Genomic DNA, 21,050 nt, shown 5'->3' with positions numbered 1-21,050 from the left:
CTTACCATTTAAACTACTAATACCAAATCCTACCCTATACACTACGAATACCATATTCTACCCTATAAACTACACCTAAGACAGAGCAAACATCAACAACAGCCCAGGCTTATCTTCCATTAACACTTATCTTCCATTATCTAGAACAACACACCAGTTTAGATTGGAAAACAAAGTCATGCTAACACACAGTCTACACACGCAGTGGGAGGGGCCTTTGATTACACTTTAACTTTCAGCACTCTTCAAGTCTTTAATTAATTGGCATGTAAACAGCTGCAAGGTCACTTTCTTAAATGGAGGGGGAGATAAGAGGAGAGGAGGGGAGAGGAGCATGGCGCTGGGTGGAGTAGTTAATCCTTTAGACACGACGATGGAGGAGTTTGTCCTGGTGATGCTCCGTATTAATTATGCAAGCCCACTCCACTCCAGTGTGTCTCCACGCTAGCTCCCTGATGACTCATCACTTTAGCACCTCACACTAACTTTAAAGCCACGCTGACGCCCTCCCTGTACAATGCCTGTACACAGGACAACACACAGCACATTTACTGTCCTGGCACAAATAAAAGTCTTATATCTCTTCTGCTTTCTGGGAGTTTGTGTGTGTTTGTCGGTGTGTGTTTGTCTGTGTGTGTGACCGTGTGTATTTGAATCAGCAGAGAGTTTGCACCCGTCTGTGTGTGATTAACTGCACTGTTTGATGAGTCTGTCTGCTCTGTTATGCTCTGTTCTGCTCTGTTCTGCTCGGTTCCTGCTTCTGCTGAACTCAGCAACACCATGTTTTTTTTAACAAACAGGCGCAGATTGCCTTGATGTCTTTGGTGATTGCTAAAGTGTGCTGGGAATTCGAATGGGTTGGGCACTGGCCTGGCCTGGCCTGCCGGCACAGCATACCACAGTGCCACATAGCACAGTACAGCACAGTGCAGTACAGTACAGCACAGCACACACAACACAGCACAGGGAGGCTCAGTAAACAGTCACAGAAGATGAAGAGCATGGGGAAGAAGAGGAGTGGGTGACTAGGTCTATCTGTCTTGGACACGACACCACAGCATCCAGGCCGTTCCCATCACTATCCATCCCAGTGAAGCAGCAATGTTAACAATACTGTCCTCACATTTACCAGTTCTGCCTCATTAGAGCCTTGGAAGCAGATACATTAGAGCAGGCTGCCATGCACCGGTAGAGTTGGGTTCCGGCTCCACCTGTCAGCTACAAAGAATGTGGGGGTGGGTAGTGGATGGGTGCATAAGGGGAGAGGAGCTGGGAGGGGTGTGTGAGGAGAGAGGAGAGAGGAGCTGGGAGGGGTGTGTGAGGAGAAAGGAGCTGGGAGGGGTGTGTGAGGAGAAAGGAGCTGGGAGGGGTGTGTGAGGAGAAAAGAGCTGGGAGGGGGTGTGTGAGGAGAAAGGAGCTGGGAGGGGGTGTGAGGAGAAAGGAGCTGGGAGGGGTGTGTGAGGAGAAAGGAGCTGGGAGGGGTGTGAGGAGAAAGGAGCTGGGAGGAGTGTGAGGAGAAAGGAGCTGGGAGGGGTGTGTGAGGAGAAAGGAGCTGGGAGGGGTGTGTGAGGAGAGAGGAGCTGGGAGGGATGTGAGAGGAGAAAGGAGGGGTGTGTTTAGGAGAGAGGGGAAATGAGCTGGGAGGGGTGTGTGAGGGGAAAGGAGCTGGGAGGGTGTGTGAGGGAGAGGAGAGATGAGGTGTGTGTTTAGGACAGAGGAGAAAGGAGCTGGGAGGGGTGTGTTTAGGAGAGAGGAGAGAGGAGCTGGGAGGAGTGTGTGAGGATAGAAGAGCTGGGAGGGTTGTGTGAAGAGAAAGGAGAAAGGAGCTGGGAGGGGTGTGTGAGGAGAGAAGAGCTGGGAGGGATTGTGAGGAGAGAGGAGCTGGGAGGGGTTGTGAGGAGAACGGAGAAAGGAGCTGGGAGGCTGTGTGAGGAGAAAGGAGCTGGGAGGGGTGTGTTTAGGAGAGAGGAGAGAGGAGCTGGGGGGGGTGTGTGAGGAGAGAGGAGAGAAGAGCTGGGAGGGGTGTGTGAGGAGAGAGGAGGTGAGAGGGTGTGTGAGGAGAGAGGAGCTGGGAGGGGTGTGTGAGGAGAGAGGAGCTGGGAGGGTTGTGTGAGGAGAGAGGAGAAAGGAGCTGGGAGAGGTGTGTGAGAACTATGGCACTGCACATTCCTGAAAGGTAATTATGGCTTAGGTCACCTTCATTGTACCTGATACAGTCATTGATCATACAGTATATGCTTCCATACTAACAACCTGGCTTTGAAGTCTTTGGAGATTTGTAAAGTACTGAGAGGACAAATGGTTGCACTTCTCAGTTCTGTTCTCTTTCCACTAAAGCTCTGCAGCCCTGCGGCCTTTAAAAAACACTATTTCTGCCTTTCATCTGTCCAGCGCCCATGGCCTGCCATCTTTACGCTCTGGTTAAGGGCAACTTCACTGTGACTGATGTTGCCCTCCTTCCAGTTGATTGTAAAAGGAGGCTCCCCATGCAGGCTGGTAGGAAGAACATTTGCACTCAGGAAGGTTGAAAATCCCATCAGATGGAACCAAATTAATTTGTAAGGCATAGTGTTCAGGACAGGGTTGCAAAATTCTGTGAACTTTAGATCAATTTTAGATCAATTCCCGGTTTACCAGAAAATCCTAGTTGGAGGATTATGGATATTCTGCTTATTCCTTCTTGATTTAGAAAATCCCCCAACTAGGATTTCAGGAAAACCAGAGAATTTATTGAAAGTTACCAGAACAACCCTATTTCAGGAGCACTGGCATCATAATGGAAGACAATATGGAGTTCCATCCCTTCATTGCGATTCTATTCACTCTTTAATCGGGAGGACGGCCGTAGTCAGGGCAGCAGTGTAGAAAGTGGTTTCATCCCAGGGGGATAAGTAAAAACACATTTTTAATTTCTCCTCTAAAGCGGCCGAGGAAAAGAGAGAAACCGATATAGATGTAAGTGATGGTGTGGAGCCAGGCGGGCGGCTAGCCGGGGCAGCCATAGAAGGCTTCCCTCAGTTCTCTCATATCTGGATCCAGGCCTTTTTTACTTTCTCATAACAGGAAAGGCTCGTGGGCACTGGAGGGTGACAAATCTTGCACAGAGGGCAAATTGACCAGCAACAGAACACAATTTGTCCTTTAAAAGAATGGCGGGCCGGGCCCTGTATGGCTTCAGTAATTAGTTTAAGCTGCCTTGAGGCTGTGGTGTGGCGGTCCAGGGGTGGACCCTGTTGAAGGAAGCTTAGTGTGTCCTCTGATAAGATACGGTGATGCTGCGACACAGACAGACAGCCTTACCCTGAATCCTGATGAGGCTCCGACACTAAATATATCAATTAACACGTCTTTACATAGAGATAAAGAGGAATGCGAGCAGGGATTATAGTTGAGGGGTGTCAATGATGTGTGTGTGTGTGTGTGTGTGTGTGTGTGTGTGTGTGTGTGTGTGTGTGTGTGTGTGTGTGTGTGTGTGTGTGTGTGTGTGTGTGTGTGTGTGTGTGTGTGTGTGTGTGTGTGTGTGTGAAGGGGAAGCTTAAACAAAGATGATGGGAAATGAGAGTGATGGAGTCTTCTACTGGCATGTTCTTACTAATACGTACAAAGACAAAGACAAAAATGTACACAGAGCTGTTCGGACAGCATCTGTATCGTAAAGCTGGGAGTATCACAAACATGTATGAACTGGTCTGTGGAGCGTGTTTAGTGACATCCGACATCTCCCCCTGACCCATTTCTATGTATGCGACACAGTAAAGACAATTTTCTCTGCCTTTCCCAGCCCCAAAAATATAGAATAAATAAGAAGGGAAGAAACTACAGGGAAAACATGATATTCTGTTACTCAATTTAGTGGAAGCAGAACCTTCAGGCCCTTCGAAGTTTGAGGATAAACAGTTCTGAACTCCTGGGTGGGGAACTTTTCCTCCTTTCTACTTACCTCCCTGGCTAAAGTCAGACAGCGGTTGCGCTTGGCTGCCTGGTTATTAATAAAGGGGTCAGGTGCTTGTGGAGCTCTCAGTCAGAAAGCAAGAAATGTGGATCTCTCCACAGACACCGCCACGCATGATGAAATGACAAGCATGAGGCTGGGGCAGCACCTCAACACACACATCAGCCAGACAAAAAGACAGGAGGAAGGTGGAGTGAGAGCTGTAGAGACAGAGAGAGAAAGAGGAAGGAGGAGTGAGAGCTGTAGAGACAGAGAGAGAAAGAGGAAGGAGGAGTGAGCGCTGTAGAGACAGAGAGAGAAAGAGGAAGGTGGAGTGAGAGCTGTAGAGACAGAGAGAGAAAGAGGAAGGAGGAGTGAGAGCTGTAGAGACAGAGAGAGAAAGAGGAAGGAGGAGTGAGAGCTGTAGAGACAGAGAGAGAAAGAGGAAGGTGGAGTGAGAGCTGTAGAGACAGAGAGAGAAAGAGGAAGGAGGAGTGAGAGCTGTAGAGACAGAGAGAGAAAGAGGAAGGAGGAGTGAGAGCTGTAGAGACAGAGAGAGAAAGAGGAAGGAGGAGTGAGAGCTGTAGAGACAGAGAGAGAAAGGGTGGGAGAAAGAGGAAGGAGGAGTGAGAGCTGTAGAGACAGAGAGAGAAAGAGGAAGGAGGAGTGAGCACTGTAGAGACAGAGAGAGAAAGAGGAAGGAGGAGTGAGAGCTGTAGAGACAGAGAGAGAAAGAGGAAGGAGGAGTGAGAGCTGTAGAGACAGAGAGAGAAAGAGGAAGGTGGAGTGAGAGCTGTAGAGACAGAGAGAGAAAGAGGAAGGAGGAGAGAGCTGTAGAGACAGAGAGAGAAAGAGGAAGGAGGAGGAAGCTGTAGAGAGAGAGAGAAAGAGGAAGGAGGAGTGAGAGCTGTAGAGACAGAGAGAGAAAGAGGAAGGAGGCGTGAGAGCTGTAGAGACAGAGAGAGAAAGAGGAAGGAGGCGTGAGAGCTGTAGAGACAGAGAGAAAGGGTGGGAGAAAGAGGAAGGAGGAGTGAGAGCTGTAGAGACAGAGGGAGAAAGAGGAAGGAGGAGTGAGAGCTGTAGAGACAGAGAGAGAAAGAGGAAGGAGGCGTGAGAGCTGTAGAGACAGAGAGAGAAAGAGGAAGGAGGAGTGAGAGCTGTAGAGACAGAGAGAGAAAGAGGAAGGAGGCGGAGAGCTGTAGAGACAGAGAGAGAAAGAGGAAGGAGGAGTGAGCGCTGTAGAGACAGAGAGAGAAAGAGGAAGGAGGAGTGAGAGCTGTAGAGACAGAGAGAGAAAGAGGAAGGAGGCGTGAGAGCTGTAGAGACAGAGAGAGAAAGAGGAAGGAGGAGTGAGAGCTGTAGACAGAGAGAGAAAGAGGAAGGAGGAGTGAGTGCTGTAGAGACAGAGAGAGAAAGAGGAAGGAGGCGTGAGAGCTGTAGAGACAGAGAGAGAAAGAGGAAGGAGGAGAGCTGTAGAGACAGAGAGAGAAAGAGGAAGGAGGCGTGAGAGCTGTAGAGACAGAGAGAGAAAGAGGAAGGAAGAGCTGTAGAGACAGAGAGAGAAAGAGGAAGGAGGCGTGAGCGCTGTAGAGACAGAGAGAGAAAGAGGAAGGAGGAGTGAGAGCTGTAGAGACAGAGAGAGAAAGAGGAAGGAGGAGTGAGTGCTGTAGAGACAGAGAGAGAAAGAGGAAGGAGGCGTGAGAGCTGTAGAGACAGAGAGAGAAAGAGGAAGGAGGAGTGAGAGCTGTAGAGACAGAGAGAGAAAGAGGAAGGAGGCGTGAGAGCTGTAGAGACAGAGAGAGAAAGAGGAAGGAGGAGTGAGAGCTGTAGAGACAGAGAGAGAAAGAGGAAGGAGGAGTGAGAGCTGTAGAGACAGAGAGAGAAAGAGGAAGGAGGAGTGAGAGCTGTAGAGACAGAGAGAGAAAGAGGAAGGAGGAGTGAGCGCTGTAGAGACAGAGAGAGAAAGAGGAAGGTGGAGTGAGAGCTGTAGAGACAGAGAGAGAAAGAGGAAGGAGGAGTGAGAGCTGTAGAGACAGAGAGAGAAAGAGGAAGGAGGAGTGAGAGCTGTAGAGACAGAGAGAGAAAGAGGAAGGAGGCGTGAGCGCTGTAGAGACAGAGAGAGAAAGAGGAAGGAGGCGTGAGCGCTGTAGAGACAGAGAGAGAAAGAGGAAGGAGGAGTGAGCGCTGTAGAGACAGAGAGAGAAAGAGGAAGGAGGCGTGAGCGCTGAGACAGAGAGAGAAAGAGGAAGGAGGAGTGAGCGCTGTAGAGACAGAGAGAGAAAGAGGAAGGAGGCGTGAGCGCTGTAGAGACAGAGAGAGAAAGAGGAAGGAGGAGTGAGCGCTGTAGAGACAGAGAGAGAAAGAGGAAGGAGGAGTGAGTGCTGTAGAGACAGAGAGAGAAAGAGGAAGGAGGAGTGAGAGCTGTAGAGACAGAGAGAGAAAGAGGAAGGAGGAGTGAGAGCTGTAGAGACAGAGAGAGAAAGAGGAAGGAGGAGTGAGAGCTGTAGAGACAGAGAGAGAAAGAGGGAGGAGGAGTGAGAGCTGTAGAGACAGAGAGAGAAAGAGGAAGGAGGAGTGAGAGCTGTAGAGACAGAGAGAGAAAGAGGAAGGAGGAGTGAGCGCTGTAGAGACAGAGAGAGAAAGAGGAAGGAGGAGTGAGCGCTGTAGAGACAGAGAGAGAAAGAGGAAGGAGGAGTGAGCGCTGTAGAGACAGAGAGAGAAAGAGGAAGGAGGAGTGAGTGCTGTAGAGACAGAGAGAGAAAGGGTGGGAGAAAGAGGAAGGAGGAGTGAGCACTGTAGAGACAGAGAGAGAAAGAGGAAGGAGGCGTGAGCGCTGTAGAGACAGAGAGAGAAAGAGGAAGGAGGAGTGAGAGCTGTAGAGACAGAGAGAGAAAGAGGAAGGAGGAGTGAGAGCTGTAGAGACAGAGAGAGAAAGAGGAAGGAGGAGTGAGTGCTGTAGAGACAGAGAGAGAAAGAGGAAGGAGGCGTGAGCGCTGTAGAGACAGAGAGAGAAAGAGGAAGGAGGAGTGAGAGCTGTAGAGACAGAGAGAGAAAGAGGAAGGAGGAGTGAGAGCTGTAGAGACAGAGAGAGAAAGAGGAAGGAGGAGTGAGTGCTGTAGAGACAGAGAGAGAAAGAGGAAGGAGGAGTGAGCGCTGTAGAGACAGAGAGAGAAAGAGGAAGGAGGAGTGAGTGCTGTAGAGACAGAGAGAGAAAGGGTGGGAGAAAGAGGAAGGAGGGAGGGGGATACGAGTCAAAGAGAAACGGAAGGTATAGAAAGGAGGAGGATGAGAGTAAAATAGAAAGAGATGCTGGGTCCTTTTCCGCAGCAGACTTTATAATTGGCTTTTGGGCCAATTAACAGGCCTGTTTCATCCTCCACCAGCAGCTAATTGAAGTAGAGGATGCATCCGCCACACGGCCTGGAAGGGAAAGAAGAAGAAGCGGCTTCTTTTCAAGATTCTACCGGCTCCAAAAGCAGCGTGATGGGAGGCCATTTGGCAAACAGCGGAGAGATGTTCTGGAGCGTGTTTATAGGGAAAGGGGTAAATTAATCGGATCCGTGGAGAAATCATTCACAGAGATGACCTAACCTGTCCAAAGACCACGCTGCATGTCCTACATTGGGGAACATGCTGAATGGGCATGTAAGCGTAACGCCCTATAAGCATTCCAGAGGAGGCTGTTTAGCCTCTGATGACATTACTGTAGTGTACACACTGACTCCTGCCTGGCAGATCATTTCGACGGGACATAAAGACACCATGATGACACTTACATGTAGGTAATCACTAGATACAGTTGAAGTCGGAAGTTTACATACAACTTAACCAAATACATTTAAACTCTGTTTCACAATTCCTGACATTTAATCCTCGTTAAAATTCCCTATCTTAAGTCAGTTAGGATCACCACTTTATTTTAAGAATGTGAAATGTCAGAATAATTGTAGAGAGACTGATTTCTTTCAGATTTGATTTCTTTCATCACATTCCCAGTGGGTCAGAAGTTGACATAGACGCAAGTAGTATTGGTAGCGTTGCCTTTAAATTGTTTAACTTGGGTCAAACGTTTCGGGTAGCCTTCCACAAGCTTCCCACAATAAGTTGGGTGAATTTTGGCCCATTCCTCCTGACAGAGCTGGTGTAACAGAGTCAGGTTTGTAGGCCTCCTTGCTAGCACACACTTTTTCAGTTCTGCCCACAAATGTTCTATAGGATTGAGGTCAGGGCTTTGCGATGGCCACTCCAATACCTTGACTTTGTTGTCCTTAAGCCATTTTGCCACAACATGATAGTGCCACCCCCGTGCTTCATGGTTGGGATGTTGTTCTTTGGCTTGCAAGCCTCCCCCCTTTTCCTCCAAACATTACAATGGTCATTATGGCCAAACAGTTCTATTTTTGTTTCATCAGACCAGAGGACATTTCTCCAAAAAGTACGATCTTTGTCCCGTGTTTAGTTGAAAACCGTGGTGTGGCTTTTTTATGGAGGTTTAATAGCAGTGGCTTCTCCCTTGCTAAGCGGCCTTTCAGATTATGTCGATATAGGACTCGTTTTACTGTGGATATAGATATTGTTGTACCTGTTTCCTCCAGCATCTTCACAAGGTCCTTTGCTGTTTCTCTGGGATTGATTTGCACTTTTCGCACCAAAGTACATTCATCTCTAGGAGACAGAATACGTCTCCTTCCTGAGAGGTATGCCGGCTGCGTGGTCCCATGGTGTTTATACTTGCGTACAATTGTTTGTACAGATGAACACGGTACCTTCAGGCATTTGGAAATTGCTCCCAAGGATGAACCAGACTTGTGGAGGTCTACAATTTTTTTATGAGTTCTTGGTTGATTTCTTTAGATTTTCCCATGATGTCAAACAAAGAGGCCCTGAGTTTGAAGGTAGGCCTTGAAATACATCCACATGTACACCTCCAATTGACTCAAATTACGTCAATCAGCCTATCGGAAGCTTCAATGACATAATCTTCTGGAATTTTCCAAGCTGTTTAAAGGCACAGTTAACTTAGTGTATGTAAACTTCTGACCCACTGGAATTCTGATACAGTGAATTATAAGTGAAATAATCTTTATCTAAATAATTGTTGGAAAAATGACTTGTGTCATGGACAAAATAGCTGTACTAACCGACTTGCCAAAACTATAGTTTGTTAACAAGAAATTTGTGGAGTGGTTCAAAAACGAGTTTTAATAACTCCGACCTATGTGTATGTAAACTTCCGGCTTCAACTGTATGTAAACAAAAACACAAATATGGCCCAACAAAGCAGAATGTCCTCTTGGACGGCAGCATGGGTAAGAGACATTGGCTAAGACTGGGAATTTGAGATTCCCCAGAATTTGAGATTCTCAGTCAATCTGCACGACCTCTCTGGTGACTCCTTGCAGATCACACACATACCATCCAGTCCTCCTCCCCGTCTCCCCTCTCACTCTCCCATTTCCAGAGAGTCCACTTCTCAAACAGACGGACAATAACGATGGAAACATGGCACTTTGAACATCTACAGAGGAATTTGGAAAGCTCTTATCGTCCCTCACCTTCTGCCCTCAAAAGGCAATTCTCTTCAAGACAAGCCAGGAGGCGATCAAAGTGAGCCATATTGCTCTGGCCCTGCCTGTTTTGGTCCCTGGCAGACCGCAGACAAGGACTGGCCGGCATGATAGCCTTCATTCATCGAGTTCATGTGCAATTCAAGTCCTGTTTTTGGTCGACTGGTTTTGTTTTCCAAAGGGCCTGCAACCTGCCTGATGATCCATTTTAAGGCCTGCACATTTAGGTTTCCTGACCGTTTGAGGCGCACACATCCAGACTGCACAGTCAGGCCCGGAACAGCCAGCCCAGTCTGGACAGTCTGGAAGAGCAGGAGCATCATAGGGCTGCCATGAAGGACCTCAGAGCATGATGGCCTGATGAAAACAACCGTATGACGGTTGGCCTGCCACCTCACACAGCCTCTTTATTAAGGAGGGCAAGGGAAGGATGGGAGGATGGATCTCTATGTGGTTCTGCTGCAGATTGAAGGACTGACCTGTTGCTGGGAGCTATTCACTATAGTACAACTCACGTTTACCCAAATCTCATAGACATAACATTGGCCCTTATCCAGATACGATTACGGCAGGAACCTCTACAGCAGTGGTTCCCAAAATGTTTATAGCCCGATACCCCTTCAAACATTCAACCTCCAGCTGCGTACCCCCTCTAGCACCAGGGTCAGTGCACTCTCAAATGTTGTTTTTTGCCATCACTGTAAGCCTACCACACACATACTATACGATACATTTATTAAACATAAGAATGAGTGTGAGTTTTTGTCAAAACCCAGCTCATGGAAAGTGACAAAGAGCTCTTATATGACCAGGACACAAATAATAATATAATAATAATCAATAATTTTGCTCTTTATTCAGCCCTCTTACATATAAAACCTTGTTTGTTCATCGAAAATTGTAAATAACTCACCACAGGTTAATGAGAAGAGTGTGCTTGAAATGATGCACATAACTCTGCAATGTTGGGTTGTATTGGAAAGTCTGAGTCTGAAATCATTTTCCACACATAGTCTGTGCCTGTGTTTAGTTGTCATTCTCGTGACGGCCAAGAATCCACTCTCACAAAGGTACATGGTTGCAAAGGGCATCAGTGTCTTAACAGCGTGATTTGCCAAGGCAGGATACTCTGAGTGCAGCCCTATCCAGAAATCTGGCAGTGGCTTCTGATTAAATCAAATTTTCACAGAACCTCTTGTTGCAATTTCAATGAGGCTCTCTTGTTCAGATATCAGGACTGGAGGCAGGGCATGAAAAGGATAACGAATCCAGTTGTTTGTGTCATCCGTTTCGGGAATATACCTGCATAATTGTGCACCCAACTCCAGTGCGTATTTGTGTATTTTTTTTTTTTTTGAGTGAATAAAAAATGTATTTGGCGTACCCCCGACGACATTGCGTGTACCCCTGGGGGAATACCTGCACTACAGTATATAAAACTAACACAACAATCACCTCATTAGAAAGCAGTGAGAATTAAAAGACAAGAGGTGGTCTCAGAGGGACTCCATTACAGCAGTGTTAGTGGTGTGTGGAACGAACGCTCAATGTATTACCCAGGAGATCCAGACAGAGCACTGCAAACAGCTGACTAATCTACCACAGAGAAGCCCCCAGCCCCATCCACCTCTCCCCTGCCCCCCTCCCTGGGGACCAGGATGGATGCCCAGAGACTCTAACCAGGTTCTAACCAGGGAGAAGAGGGAGGGGATCTGGAGACATAGCAGGGGGCCCTCTCCTCTGCAGGGGCCACAGGCTGGATTCATTCAGACCTCTGATTCCCAGGATGTTATGTCTAGAACGATACATCCCCATGTACATACTGTACTGTATATAGACATAGGATCATTAACATATCCAGCATACTGTAGGTCCTGGATGGGCTTATGGTATAACACTGTGGGTTTGTCATGGTACAGTAGGAGGACTTTTCATTCAAAACATATCAACCAACCGAAACAGAATTTAAAACAGTCTCTAAAATTAAAACTCCAGATGGCCATATTTGTGCAAATAATTATTGTGGGTATTTATTGTTTGATTATATGTGATAATGAGAGTGGATTTCCTGAGGCAATTAGGAATGTGTGTGTGTGTGTGTGTGTGTGTGTGTGTGTGTGTGTGTGTGTGTGTGTGTGTGTGTGTGTGTGTGTGTGTGTGTGTGTGTGTGTGTAAACATTTTGAGAGAGGACGAGAGGACAGAAAAAGGACAGGATGGACCATCAAGCCTGTCTTATAAAAAATATATAAATATTGTGAGCATAACACGTTGTGCAAAGCGTCAGTGTGGCTGACTTCAGTTCAGTTCAGTATGTGTGAGTGAGTGTCTATGTGATGTGGTTGTGTTAAGAGTAGTAACATTAATGCAGACATGTCCCATGCCAGGCCCTGGACCCGGGGGCCCTAGCCTCTGACAGAGGGCAGATCAGGGGCACTTACCCCTGGCAGAGTCTTCTGTTCATGGAGGGCGCTCTGGGCCTTCAGTGCTGACTCTCTGGCGCAGTACGTTAGAAAGGCACATCCTGCAGAGAGGACAACACAGATGAGAAAGGAGAGACACACATCCTGCAGAGAGGACAACACAGATGAGAAAGGAGAGATACACATCCTGCAGAGAGGGCAACACAGATGAGAAAGGAGAGATACACATCCTGCAGAGAGGGCAACACAGATGAGAAAGGAGAGATACACATCCTGCAGAGAGGACAACACAGATACACATCCTGCAGAGAGGACAACACAGATGAGAAAGGAGAGATACACATCCTGCAGAGAGGACAACACAGATGAGAAAGGAGAGATACACATCCTGCAGAGAGGGCAACACAGATGAGAAAGGAGAGATACACATCCTGCAGAGAGGGCAACACAGATGAGAAAGGAGAGATACACATCCTGCAGAGAGGGCAACACAGATGAGAAAGGAGAGATACACATCCTGCAGAGAGGGCAACACGGATGAGAAAGGAGAGATACACATCCTGCAGAGAGGGCAACACAGATGAGAAAGGAGAGATACACATCCTGCAGAGAAGGCAACACGGATGAGAAAGGAGAGATACACATCCTGCAGAGAGGGCAACACAGATGAGAAAGGACACACAGGGTTGATTATTACACGACAAATGACTGGATCACTGCACTGTAGGCTGCTACTGGTATACTGCAAAGTGCAAATAAAGGGTGATGTAAAATACAACCCCAGTCTTTGAAGAACATCCATAGCATTGTTCCTAGATATGCATATTACCACTTGATGAATGATCACGTTCATGATTGTTGAAGAAAGAGCACTAAATGTGCCTGGCATGCATTTCCTAGTGTCGTAATAATTAAAACCCTATGGTGATGAGCCCCAAACACTGACCCCTCACATCTCAGGAGACTCCTCTCAAAGATGGAAACCCCAACAACAATATATGAAATGTCCATTAATAACTTCTGCACTAACAAAAATGTGACAGCTTTCATTAAAGGCTGAGTGGTTGTTCTGTTACACACTTGGTTGAGTTGACAGTGGGTGACCCCTTTCTGAAGAGTTTTTGCACCGGGCAGCATAATTTCCCATTACGGCATGTCACACCTGCTGCCAAGACTCCCCATGGGAGAAGAGGGGCGCACACACACACATACACACTCACAAATACACACTCACGCACACACGCACGCACGCTCGCACAAACAAACACACACACAAACACACAGGACACACACACACAGGACACAGACACAGCACCCATCACCCCTGAAACAGAGCCCTGCTCTCTGGCTCCTCGCCAAGAGAGCTCCCTTTCACTACAACCTTCATCCACCTCCACAACCAGGAAGTTACTCAAGAGGAGAAATCAGCTAAACGACACTGATGAAACAGCATGCCACACAGCAAACCCACAAAAATAACGCTTTGAGAGCCTGGAAGGAATCATCTCCTCGTCCTGTGTGACATTAAAGAACTGAGCTGAGGAGATGGGACTGGACCTCCTAGCAGGCATAACCCACAGCAGGCTAATGAGATAGAACCACTGGGACTGGTCTAGCCTGGCCCTCCAACTAACCCCTTCTTAATATCCACCCGACCATTCAGTCAGGTCATCCTCAGTTTGGGGATGGATGTCATAGTTCATGGTTCCAGGAGATGTTTTTTTTTATCATCACATGATATAACGGTTTGGAAATGTACAACAGATCAATGCACAAACTGGTGAGACTGTGGCATTTTATCAGAGTTTATTTTACACTTTAAATTGATTTGTTTCATCTAGGGAGTGAACCTAGTCATGCAAGACAGGAGCCAAGGCCTAAGTAGGGGGAGACTCAGCCTAACATAGTGGCTCACTGTTAATATTTAGGCCAGGCCAGCTACATGGCTACTTATGGTAGGTCCCAATAAGTCTCTCTTGGCCAAGGGGAACTGGAAGACTTCATGAAAGACTCAATATCCAATATATTGCTGGCTCAAGGAAGAACTTGGACCCGGGGGACTATGATAAAGGAGCACAATCTGGATCAGACATGTTCAACTTGGTGGTGAACATGAAAAAGGATCACAATTACTGAGTGAGGCTGAGAGTGGGAGACAGCAGATGAGCCAGATGGGGATGCAGGAAGTGGAGGATGTTGCCATGGTTATAGAATGATTCTGAGGCTTGCTTGTTAGCGATGGCTGAAAGCAGTGGTAGGCTGATTCCACTGATGAGAAGGTTAAGTGGAGTGAAAATAATACTTTGGTAATCTTTTTCAAATTTGCTGCTGCACAATCATTTCTGAAAGGAACAAAAGTTCAATGAATTGCATTAAAGCAAAATTAAAATTTAAGCCTAGAAAAGTGTATTGGAATAGGAGCTCCTTCCCTTGCATTATCATTTTTGACGTTTTACCCAAGAACACTTCTGAACCATTTCCATGGATGTATTAACAGCTAATCTGTTTAACAGTATTTAGTAACTTACTCACTATGGAACACCACGCTTTACGAGCTAAATCAAGGGCTTCATCTCCTGACAACAAAGCGCTAGCTACCATGCTAGATGAACTTATGGCAAAATAATGAGTTCATCGCCTGTGAGTTTTACTGGAGTACAAACAAAGTTGGATTTTATTCAGGATGACGTTTCCAAGCGAGTTACTGATCTTAAAAGATTTCGAGCTGAGTGCACAAAGCTTGGCGATAGAGTTGACAAATGTGAGGAGATGTCAACTCAGGGCCAAATCAGAATGGACCGTTTTGACTCGCTACCAGGACTTGCAACGTAGAGACAATGTGAGAATAGCCAATATAGAGGAAAATACTGAGGCCTAGAATGCTTTCTTTCATCTTTCATCAATAGATCACTTCCAGAGTGGTTTCCAGATCTAGCTGGAACCGAAATTGAAGTGATGAGAGCTCATCGCATAAACCGGCACATTGACAACTCAGCCAGATCCCAAACCTTGATTTTACAGGTGCTCTGATTCCCTGACCGAGACCGCATTCTGAAGGCGCTAGGAAGAACCCTCTCACTCTGGCAGGGCAGAAAAACCGATTCACAGCGGAATAGTCTACAGCAACTACACCAATGCGAAGTGTCGTACCTTTTCACAGAATGTAAACTCAGCAAAAAAATAAACGTCCCTTTTTCAGGACCCTGTCTTTCAAAGATCATTTGTAAAAATCCAAATAACTTCACAGATATTTATTGTAAAGGGTTTAAACACTGTTTCCCATGCTTGTTCAATGAACCATAAACAATTAATGAACATGTACCTGTGGAACGGTTGTTAAGATACTAACAGCTTACAGATGGTAGGCAATTAAGGTCACAGTTATGAAAACGTAGGACACTAAAGAGGCCTTTCTACTGACTCTGAAAAACACCAAAAGAAAGATTCTCAGGGTCCCTGCTCATCTGCGTGAATGTGCCTTAGGCATGCTGCAAGGAGGCATGAGGACTGCAGATGTGGCCAGGGAAATAAATTGCAATGTCCGTACTGTGAGATGCCTAAGACAGCGCTACAGGGAGACAGGATGGATACCTGATCGTCCTCGGAGTGGCAGACCACGTGTAACAACACCTGCATAGGATCGGTACATCTGAACTTCACACCTACGGGACAGATACAGGATGGCAACAACAATGGCCCGAGTTACACTAGGAACGCACAATCCCTCCATCAGTGCTCAGACTTCCCGCAATAGGCTGGACTGAGGGCTTGTAGGCCTATTGTAAGGCAGGTCCTCACCAGACATCACCGGCAACAATGTCGCCTATGGGCACAATCCCAGCGTCGCTGGACCAGACAGGACTGGCAAAAAGTACTCTTCACTGACAAGTCACAGTTTTGTCTCACCTGGGGTGATGGTCGGATTCACGTTTATTGTCGAAGGAATGAGCGTTACACCGAGGCCTGTACTCTGGAGAGGGATCAATTTGGAGGTGGAGCGTCCGTCTTGGTCTGGAGCGGTGTGTCACAGCATCATCGGACAGAGCTTGTTGTCATTGCAGGCAATCTCAACGCTGTGCGTTACAGGGAAGACATCCTCCTCCCTCATGTGGTACCCTTCCTTCAGGTTCATCCTGACATGACCCTCCAGCATGACAATGCCACCAGCCATACAGCTTGTTCTGTGCGTGATATCCTGCAAGACAGGAATGTCAGTGTTCTGCCATGTCTAGCGAAGAGCCCGCATCTCAATCCCATTCAGCACGTCTGGGACCTGTTGGATCAGAGGGTGAGGGCTAGGCCCATTCCCTCCAGAAATGTCCGGGACTTGCAGTGCCTTGGTGGAAGAGTGGGGTAAACATCTCACAGCAAGAACTGGCAAATCTGGTGCAGTCCATGAGGAGGAGATGCACTGCAGTACTTAATGCAGCTGGTGACCACACCAGACACTGACTGTTACTGTTCAGGGACACATTATTCAATTTATGTTGGTCACGTGTCTGTGGAACGTGTTCAGTTTATGTCTCAATTGTTGAATCTTGTTATGTTCATACCAATATTTACACATGTTAATTCAGTTTGCTGAAAATAAACTCAGTTGACAGTGAGAGGATGTTTCTTTTTTTGATGAGTTTGTCTCGGAAACGTGGATTCCACACATTTCTGCTGTATCCTGCACGCTCAAACTCACTCGTGGTGCGGAAAATGTCACGTTCCAGTCCAAAGAAGATGCAGGGGATTTTCTCAGTTTGCAGCGAGAGGTTGACGAGGATTAGCGGGTATGGATGTGTCGCAGGATAGTTTATATGATTGCCAGCATTCAGACTTGTTCTCTGGCTGGATTACTAACAAACTGACTAATATGACTGTTCAGATTGATTTAGATTTTTTCACATACTACATCATACATCAGTACTAGCCTGGACTGAGTTGAAAACAGTAATGGAGAGAGCTGGCTAGAGCAAGAAGATGGACATGAGTGAAGACGCTCTGGACTATATTGTTAATGGCCGATCATTTACAGACTGATTATTCCTTGACTGTCAGAAACACAAAAAAAGTTGATTTATTTGTAATGTGACCACGACTGACACGGTATGTTCATTCAATAAAAATCCTTGACAGGGTCTGAGGATGGAACTATTGAAAGAGAATGAGTTATAATGTTGTTCAGGTTAACTCAGATAGGTGCTCTATAACCTAATCTTGATACAGTAGGTGTGACGCTCGTCGTTGGAATGAGGTGACCTGCCTCCGTGGCCTCTTTAGAGCGGCGACCCCGGGTCGCCGCCGACCTCGGACTGGGGACCCTAGCCACGGGTCCCGAATGGACGGGAGATTCCGGCAGCACCGGACAGGCGAGAGACTCCGGCAGCTCCGGAGTGAAGGGCGATTCCGGCAGCGCTGGAGTGACGGGCAATTCCGGTAGCGCCGCAATAACGAACGGCTCCGGCCGCTCCTGACTGACCGGCGGCTCTGGCAGCTCCTGACTGACGGGCGGCTCTGGCCGCTCCTGACTGACGTGCGGCTCTGGCCGCTCCTGACCGACGGGCGGCTCTGGCAGTTCCTGACTGACCGGCGGCTCTGGCAGCTCCTGACTGACCGGCGGCTCTGGCGCTCCTGACTGACCGGCGGCTCTGGCCGCTCCTGACTGACGGGCGGATCTGGCAGTTCCTGAACTGACGGGTGGCTCTGGCAGCTCCTGACTGACAGGCGGCTCTGGCAGCTCCTGACTGACGGACGGCTCAGGCAGCTCCTGACAGACAGGCGGCTCTGGCAGCTCAGGACAGACGGGCGGCTCTGGCAGCTCAGGACAGACGGGCAGCTCTGGCAGCTCAGGACAGACAGGTGGCTCTGGCAGCGCTGGACAGGAGGGGACTCTGGCAGGGCTGGACAGGAGGGAGACTCTGGCAGGGCTGGACAGACGGGAGACTCTGGCAGCTCAGGACAGATGGGAGACTCTGGCAGCTCAGGACAGACGGGAGACTCTGGCAGCGCTGAGCGGCGGGAGCACCTGTAGGGAGGAGACGGAGAGACAGCCTGGTGCGGGGGGCTGCCACCGGAGGCCTGGTGCGTGGAGGAGGCTCCGGATAGACCGGACCGTGGAGGCGCACTGGAGGTCTCGAGCACCGAGCCTGTACAACCCTACCTGGCTGGATGCTCCCCGTAGCTAGGCCAGTGCGGTGAGGTGGAATAGACCGCACTGGGCTGTGCTGGCGAACTGGGGACACCATGCGCAGGGCTGGTTCCATGTACTCCGGCCCGAGGAGACACACTGGAGACCAGATGCGCTGAGCCGGCTTCATGGCACCTGGCTCGATGCCCACTCTAGCCCGGCTGATACGAGGCGCTGCTATGTAGCGCACCGGGCTATGCCTGCACACCGGGGACACCGTGCACCTCACGGCATAACACGGTGCTTGCCCGGTCCTCTCTCTCCATGGTAAGCACGGGGAGTTGGCACAGGTCTCCTACCTGACTTAGCCACACTCCCCGTGTGCACCCCTAATATATTTTTGGTGCTGCCTCTCGTCCCAGCCGCGCTGCCGTGCTGCCTCCTCATACCACCACCGCTCAGCTTTAGCTGCCTCCAGCTCTGCCTTGGGGTAGCAATATTCCCAGCCTGTGCCCAGGGTCCCTTGCTGTCCAAAATCTCCTCCCATGTCCAGGAGTCTTGCGATTTCAGCCGCTGCCCATTACCACGCTGCTTGGTCCTTGGTTGGTGGGTGATTCTGTAACGATCGTCGTTGGAATGAGGTGAGGACCAAAGCACAGCGTGGAAAGTGTTCATCATATATGTATTAAACCGAGAACACTAAACAAAATAACAAAGGAGAATGAAACGAAACAGTTCTGAAAGGTGACATACACATAACAGAAAATAATCACCCACGAAACACAAGTGGGAAAAGGCTCCCTAAGTATGATTCTCAATCAGAGACAACTAACGACACCTGCCTCTGATTGAGCACCATACCGGGCCAAACACAAAACACAACATAGAAAAAGGAACATAGACAACCCACCCAACTCACGCCCTGACCATACTAAAACAAAGACATAACAGAAGAACTAAGGTCAGAACGTGACAGTAGGGATGCGATGGGGGAATTTTGTGCAGCCAACTTTCCCAATGTCAAGTAAACACACATAGATTTATGCTTTTACTTCAAATTTCATGCACAATAGTGTTTTTGTCTGTATCACGTGACAACACTACAGCTAGCAAGTTGGAATATTAATGGGATAAATATTCAAAATTAACGAGCAGGTTCCTCAGATTACTTTCGTAGACATAACAGTGATGTTATATTTATTCAAGAATTCCACTTAAAATAATTATATGCCCAAAGATTTGCAAACAGTCATTATTATGTTGTAGCGTCCTCCTCTGTAGATTCCAAAACTGTGGCTCCCTTGTTGTTATGAGACGTAGTTTATCAGTGACTGTTCTGGAAAAATATGGTGCAGACGGTAGGATATCATACACTGAGTGTACGAAGTGAATGTACAAAATTGAGTTACACCCCAATTTTCAGAACAGCCGCAATTCGTAGGAGCATGGACTCTACAAGGTGTCGAAAGCGTTCCACAGGGATGCTGGCCCATGTTGACTCCACTGCTTCCCACAGTTGTGTCAAGTTGGCTGGATGTCTTTTGGGTGGTGGACCACTCTTGATACACACAGGAAACTGTTGAGCGTGAAAAACCCAGCAGCGTTGCCGTTCTTCTAGTAGGTGCCTGGCACCTACTAACATACCCCGTTCAAAGGCACATAAATCTTTTGTCTTGCCCATTCACCATCTGAATGGCACACATACACAATCCATCCCAATTGTCTCAAGGCTTAAAAATCCTTCTTTAACCTGTCTCCTCCCCTTCATCTACACTGATTGAAGTGGATTTAACAAGAGACATAAACAAGGGATCATAGCTTTCACCTGGATGTCATGGAAAGAGTAGTTACAATGTTCTGTACACTCAGAGTATATCAAAACGGTAATCTCAGGTAGGAAAATTGTTCCAACCCAGTATGATCCTACATGTGATAATCTAACGGAGTTTCTGGCAAATATTACAGATTATTCTCTGATCATAGGTGCGGATATGAATGCCGTTTTATCAGCTTTGGACTGCTCTGGCCACGAATCTCAAACAGCCTGCACCTGTGTCAGTGGCATTTAACAATTTGGTCAAGGATTTTAATCTCACTGATATATTCCGATTTTTTCAATCCTACGTCTAGACAATTTTGTTTTTACTCTGCTAGACATACAGTACATGGCACATTTTCAGTACATTTTGTACATGCAGTACAAAAGTATGTGGACACCCCTTCAAATTAGTGGATTTGGCTATTTCAGCCACACCAGTTGCTGACAGGCGTATAAATTGAGCACACAGCCATGCAACCACCATAGACAAACATTGGCAGTAGAATGACAAGCTCAGTGACTTTCAACGTGGCACCGACATGCCACCTTTCAAACAAGTCAGTTAATCAAATAGCTGTCCTTGTCAACTGTAAATAATGTTATTGTGAAGTGGAAACGTCTAGGAGCAACAACGGCTCAGCCGTGAAGTGGTAGGTAACACAAGCTCACAGAACGTGTGCTGTAGCGGTGGCATTACTCACTATCGAGTTCCAAACTGCCTCTGCAAGCTATGTCAGCACAAGAACTGTACATTGCGAGCTTCATGAAATGAGTGTCCATGGCCAAGCAGCTACACACAAGCTTAAGACCACCATGAGCAATGCCAATTGTTGGCTGGAGGGGTGTAAAGCTCGCTGCAATTGGACTCTGGAGCAGTGGAAATGCTTTCTCTGGAGTGATGAATCACGCTTCACCATCTGGCAGTCCGACGGACGAATCTGGATTTGGCAGATGCCAGGAGAAGGCTACCTGCCCGAATGCATAGTGCCAACTGTAAAGTTTGGTGGAGGAGGAATAATGGTCTGGAACTGATTTTCAATGTTTGGGCTAGGCCCCTTAGTTCCAGTGAAGGGAAACCTTAATACTACAGCATACAATGGCATGCTAGACAATTTTGTGGTTCCAACTTTGTAGAAACAGTTTGGGGAAGGCCCTTTCCTGTTTCAGCATGACAATGCCCCTGTGCACAAAGTGAGG

The 21,050-nt window shown here is 47.7% G+C and overlaps 1 protein-coding gene across 9 annotated transcripts in view; it reads right to left on the bottom strand.

Annotated features, from left to right (window-relative positions):
- Nucleotides 1–21,050, bottom strand: part of LOC112263659 (CUGBP Elav-like family member 4) — a 182,119-nt gene that overhangs the window by 148,377 nt on the left and 12,692 nt on the right. For all 9 annotated transcript variants that reach the window (XM_042330903.1, XM_042330905.1, XM_042330908.1 and 6 more), the window contains exon 2: nt 11,938–12,020. In XM_042330903.1, the coding sequence (XP_042186837.1) occupies nt 11,938–12,020 (83 nt within the window). The remainder of the gene's footprint in view (nt 1–11,937; nt 12,021–21,050) is intronic.

The sequence above is a fragment of the Oncorhynchus tshawytscha genome, linkage group LG12, assembly GCF_018296145.1.
Source record: "Oncorhynchus tshawytscha isolate Ot180627B linkage group LG12, Otsh_v2.0, whole genome shotgun sequence".
In the NCBI taxonomy this organism is placed as follows: domain Eukaryota; kingdom Metazoa; phylum Chordata; class Actinopteri; order Salmoniformes; family Salmonidae; genus Oncorhynchus; species Oncorhynchus tshawytscha.
The sequence above is the reverse complement of the archived record's forward strand: the minus strand, read 5'-3'. Positions and strand labels throughout refer to the sequence as shown.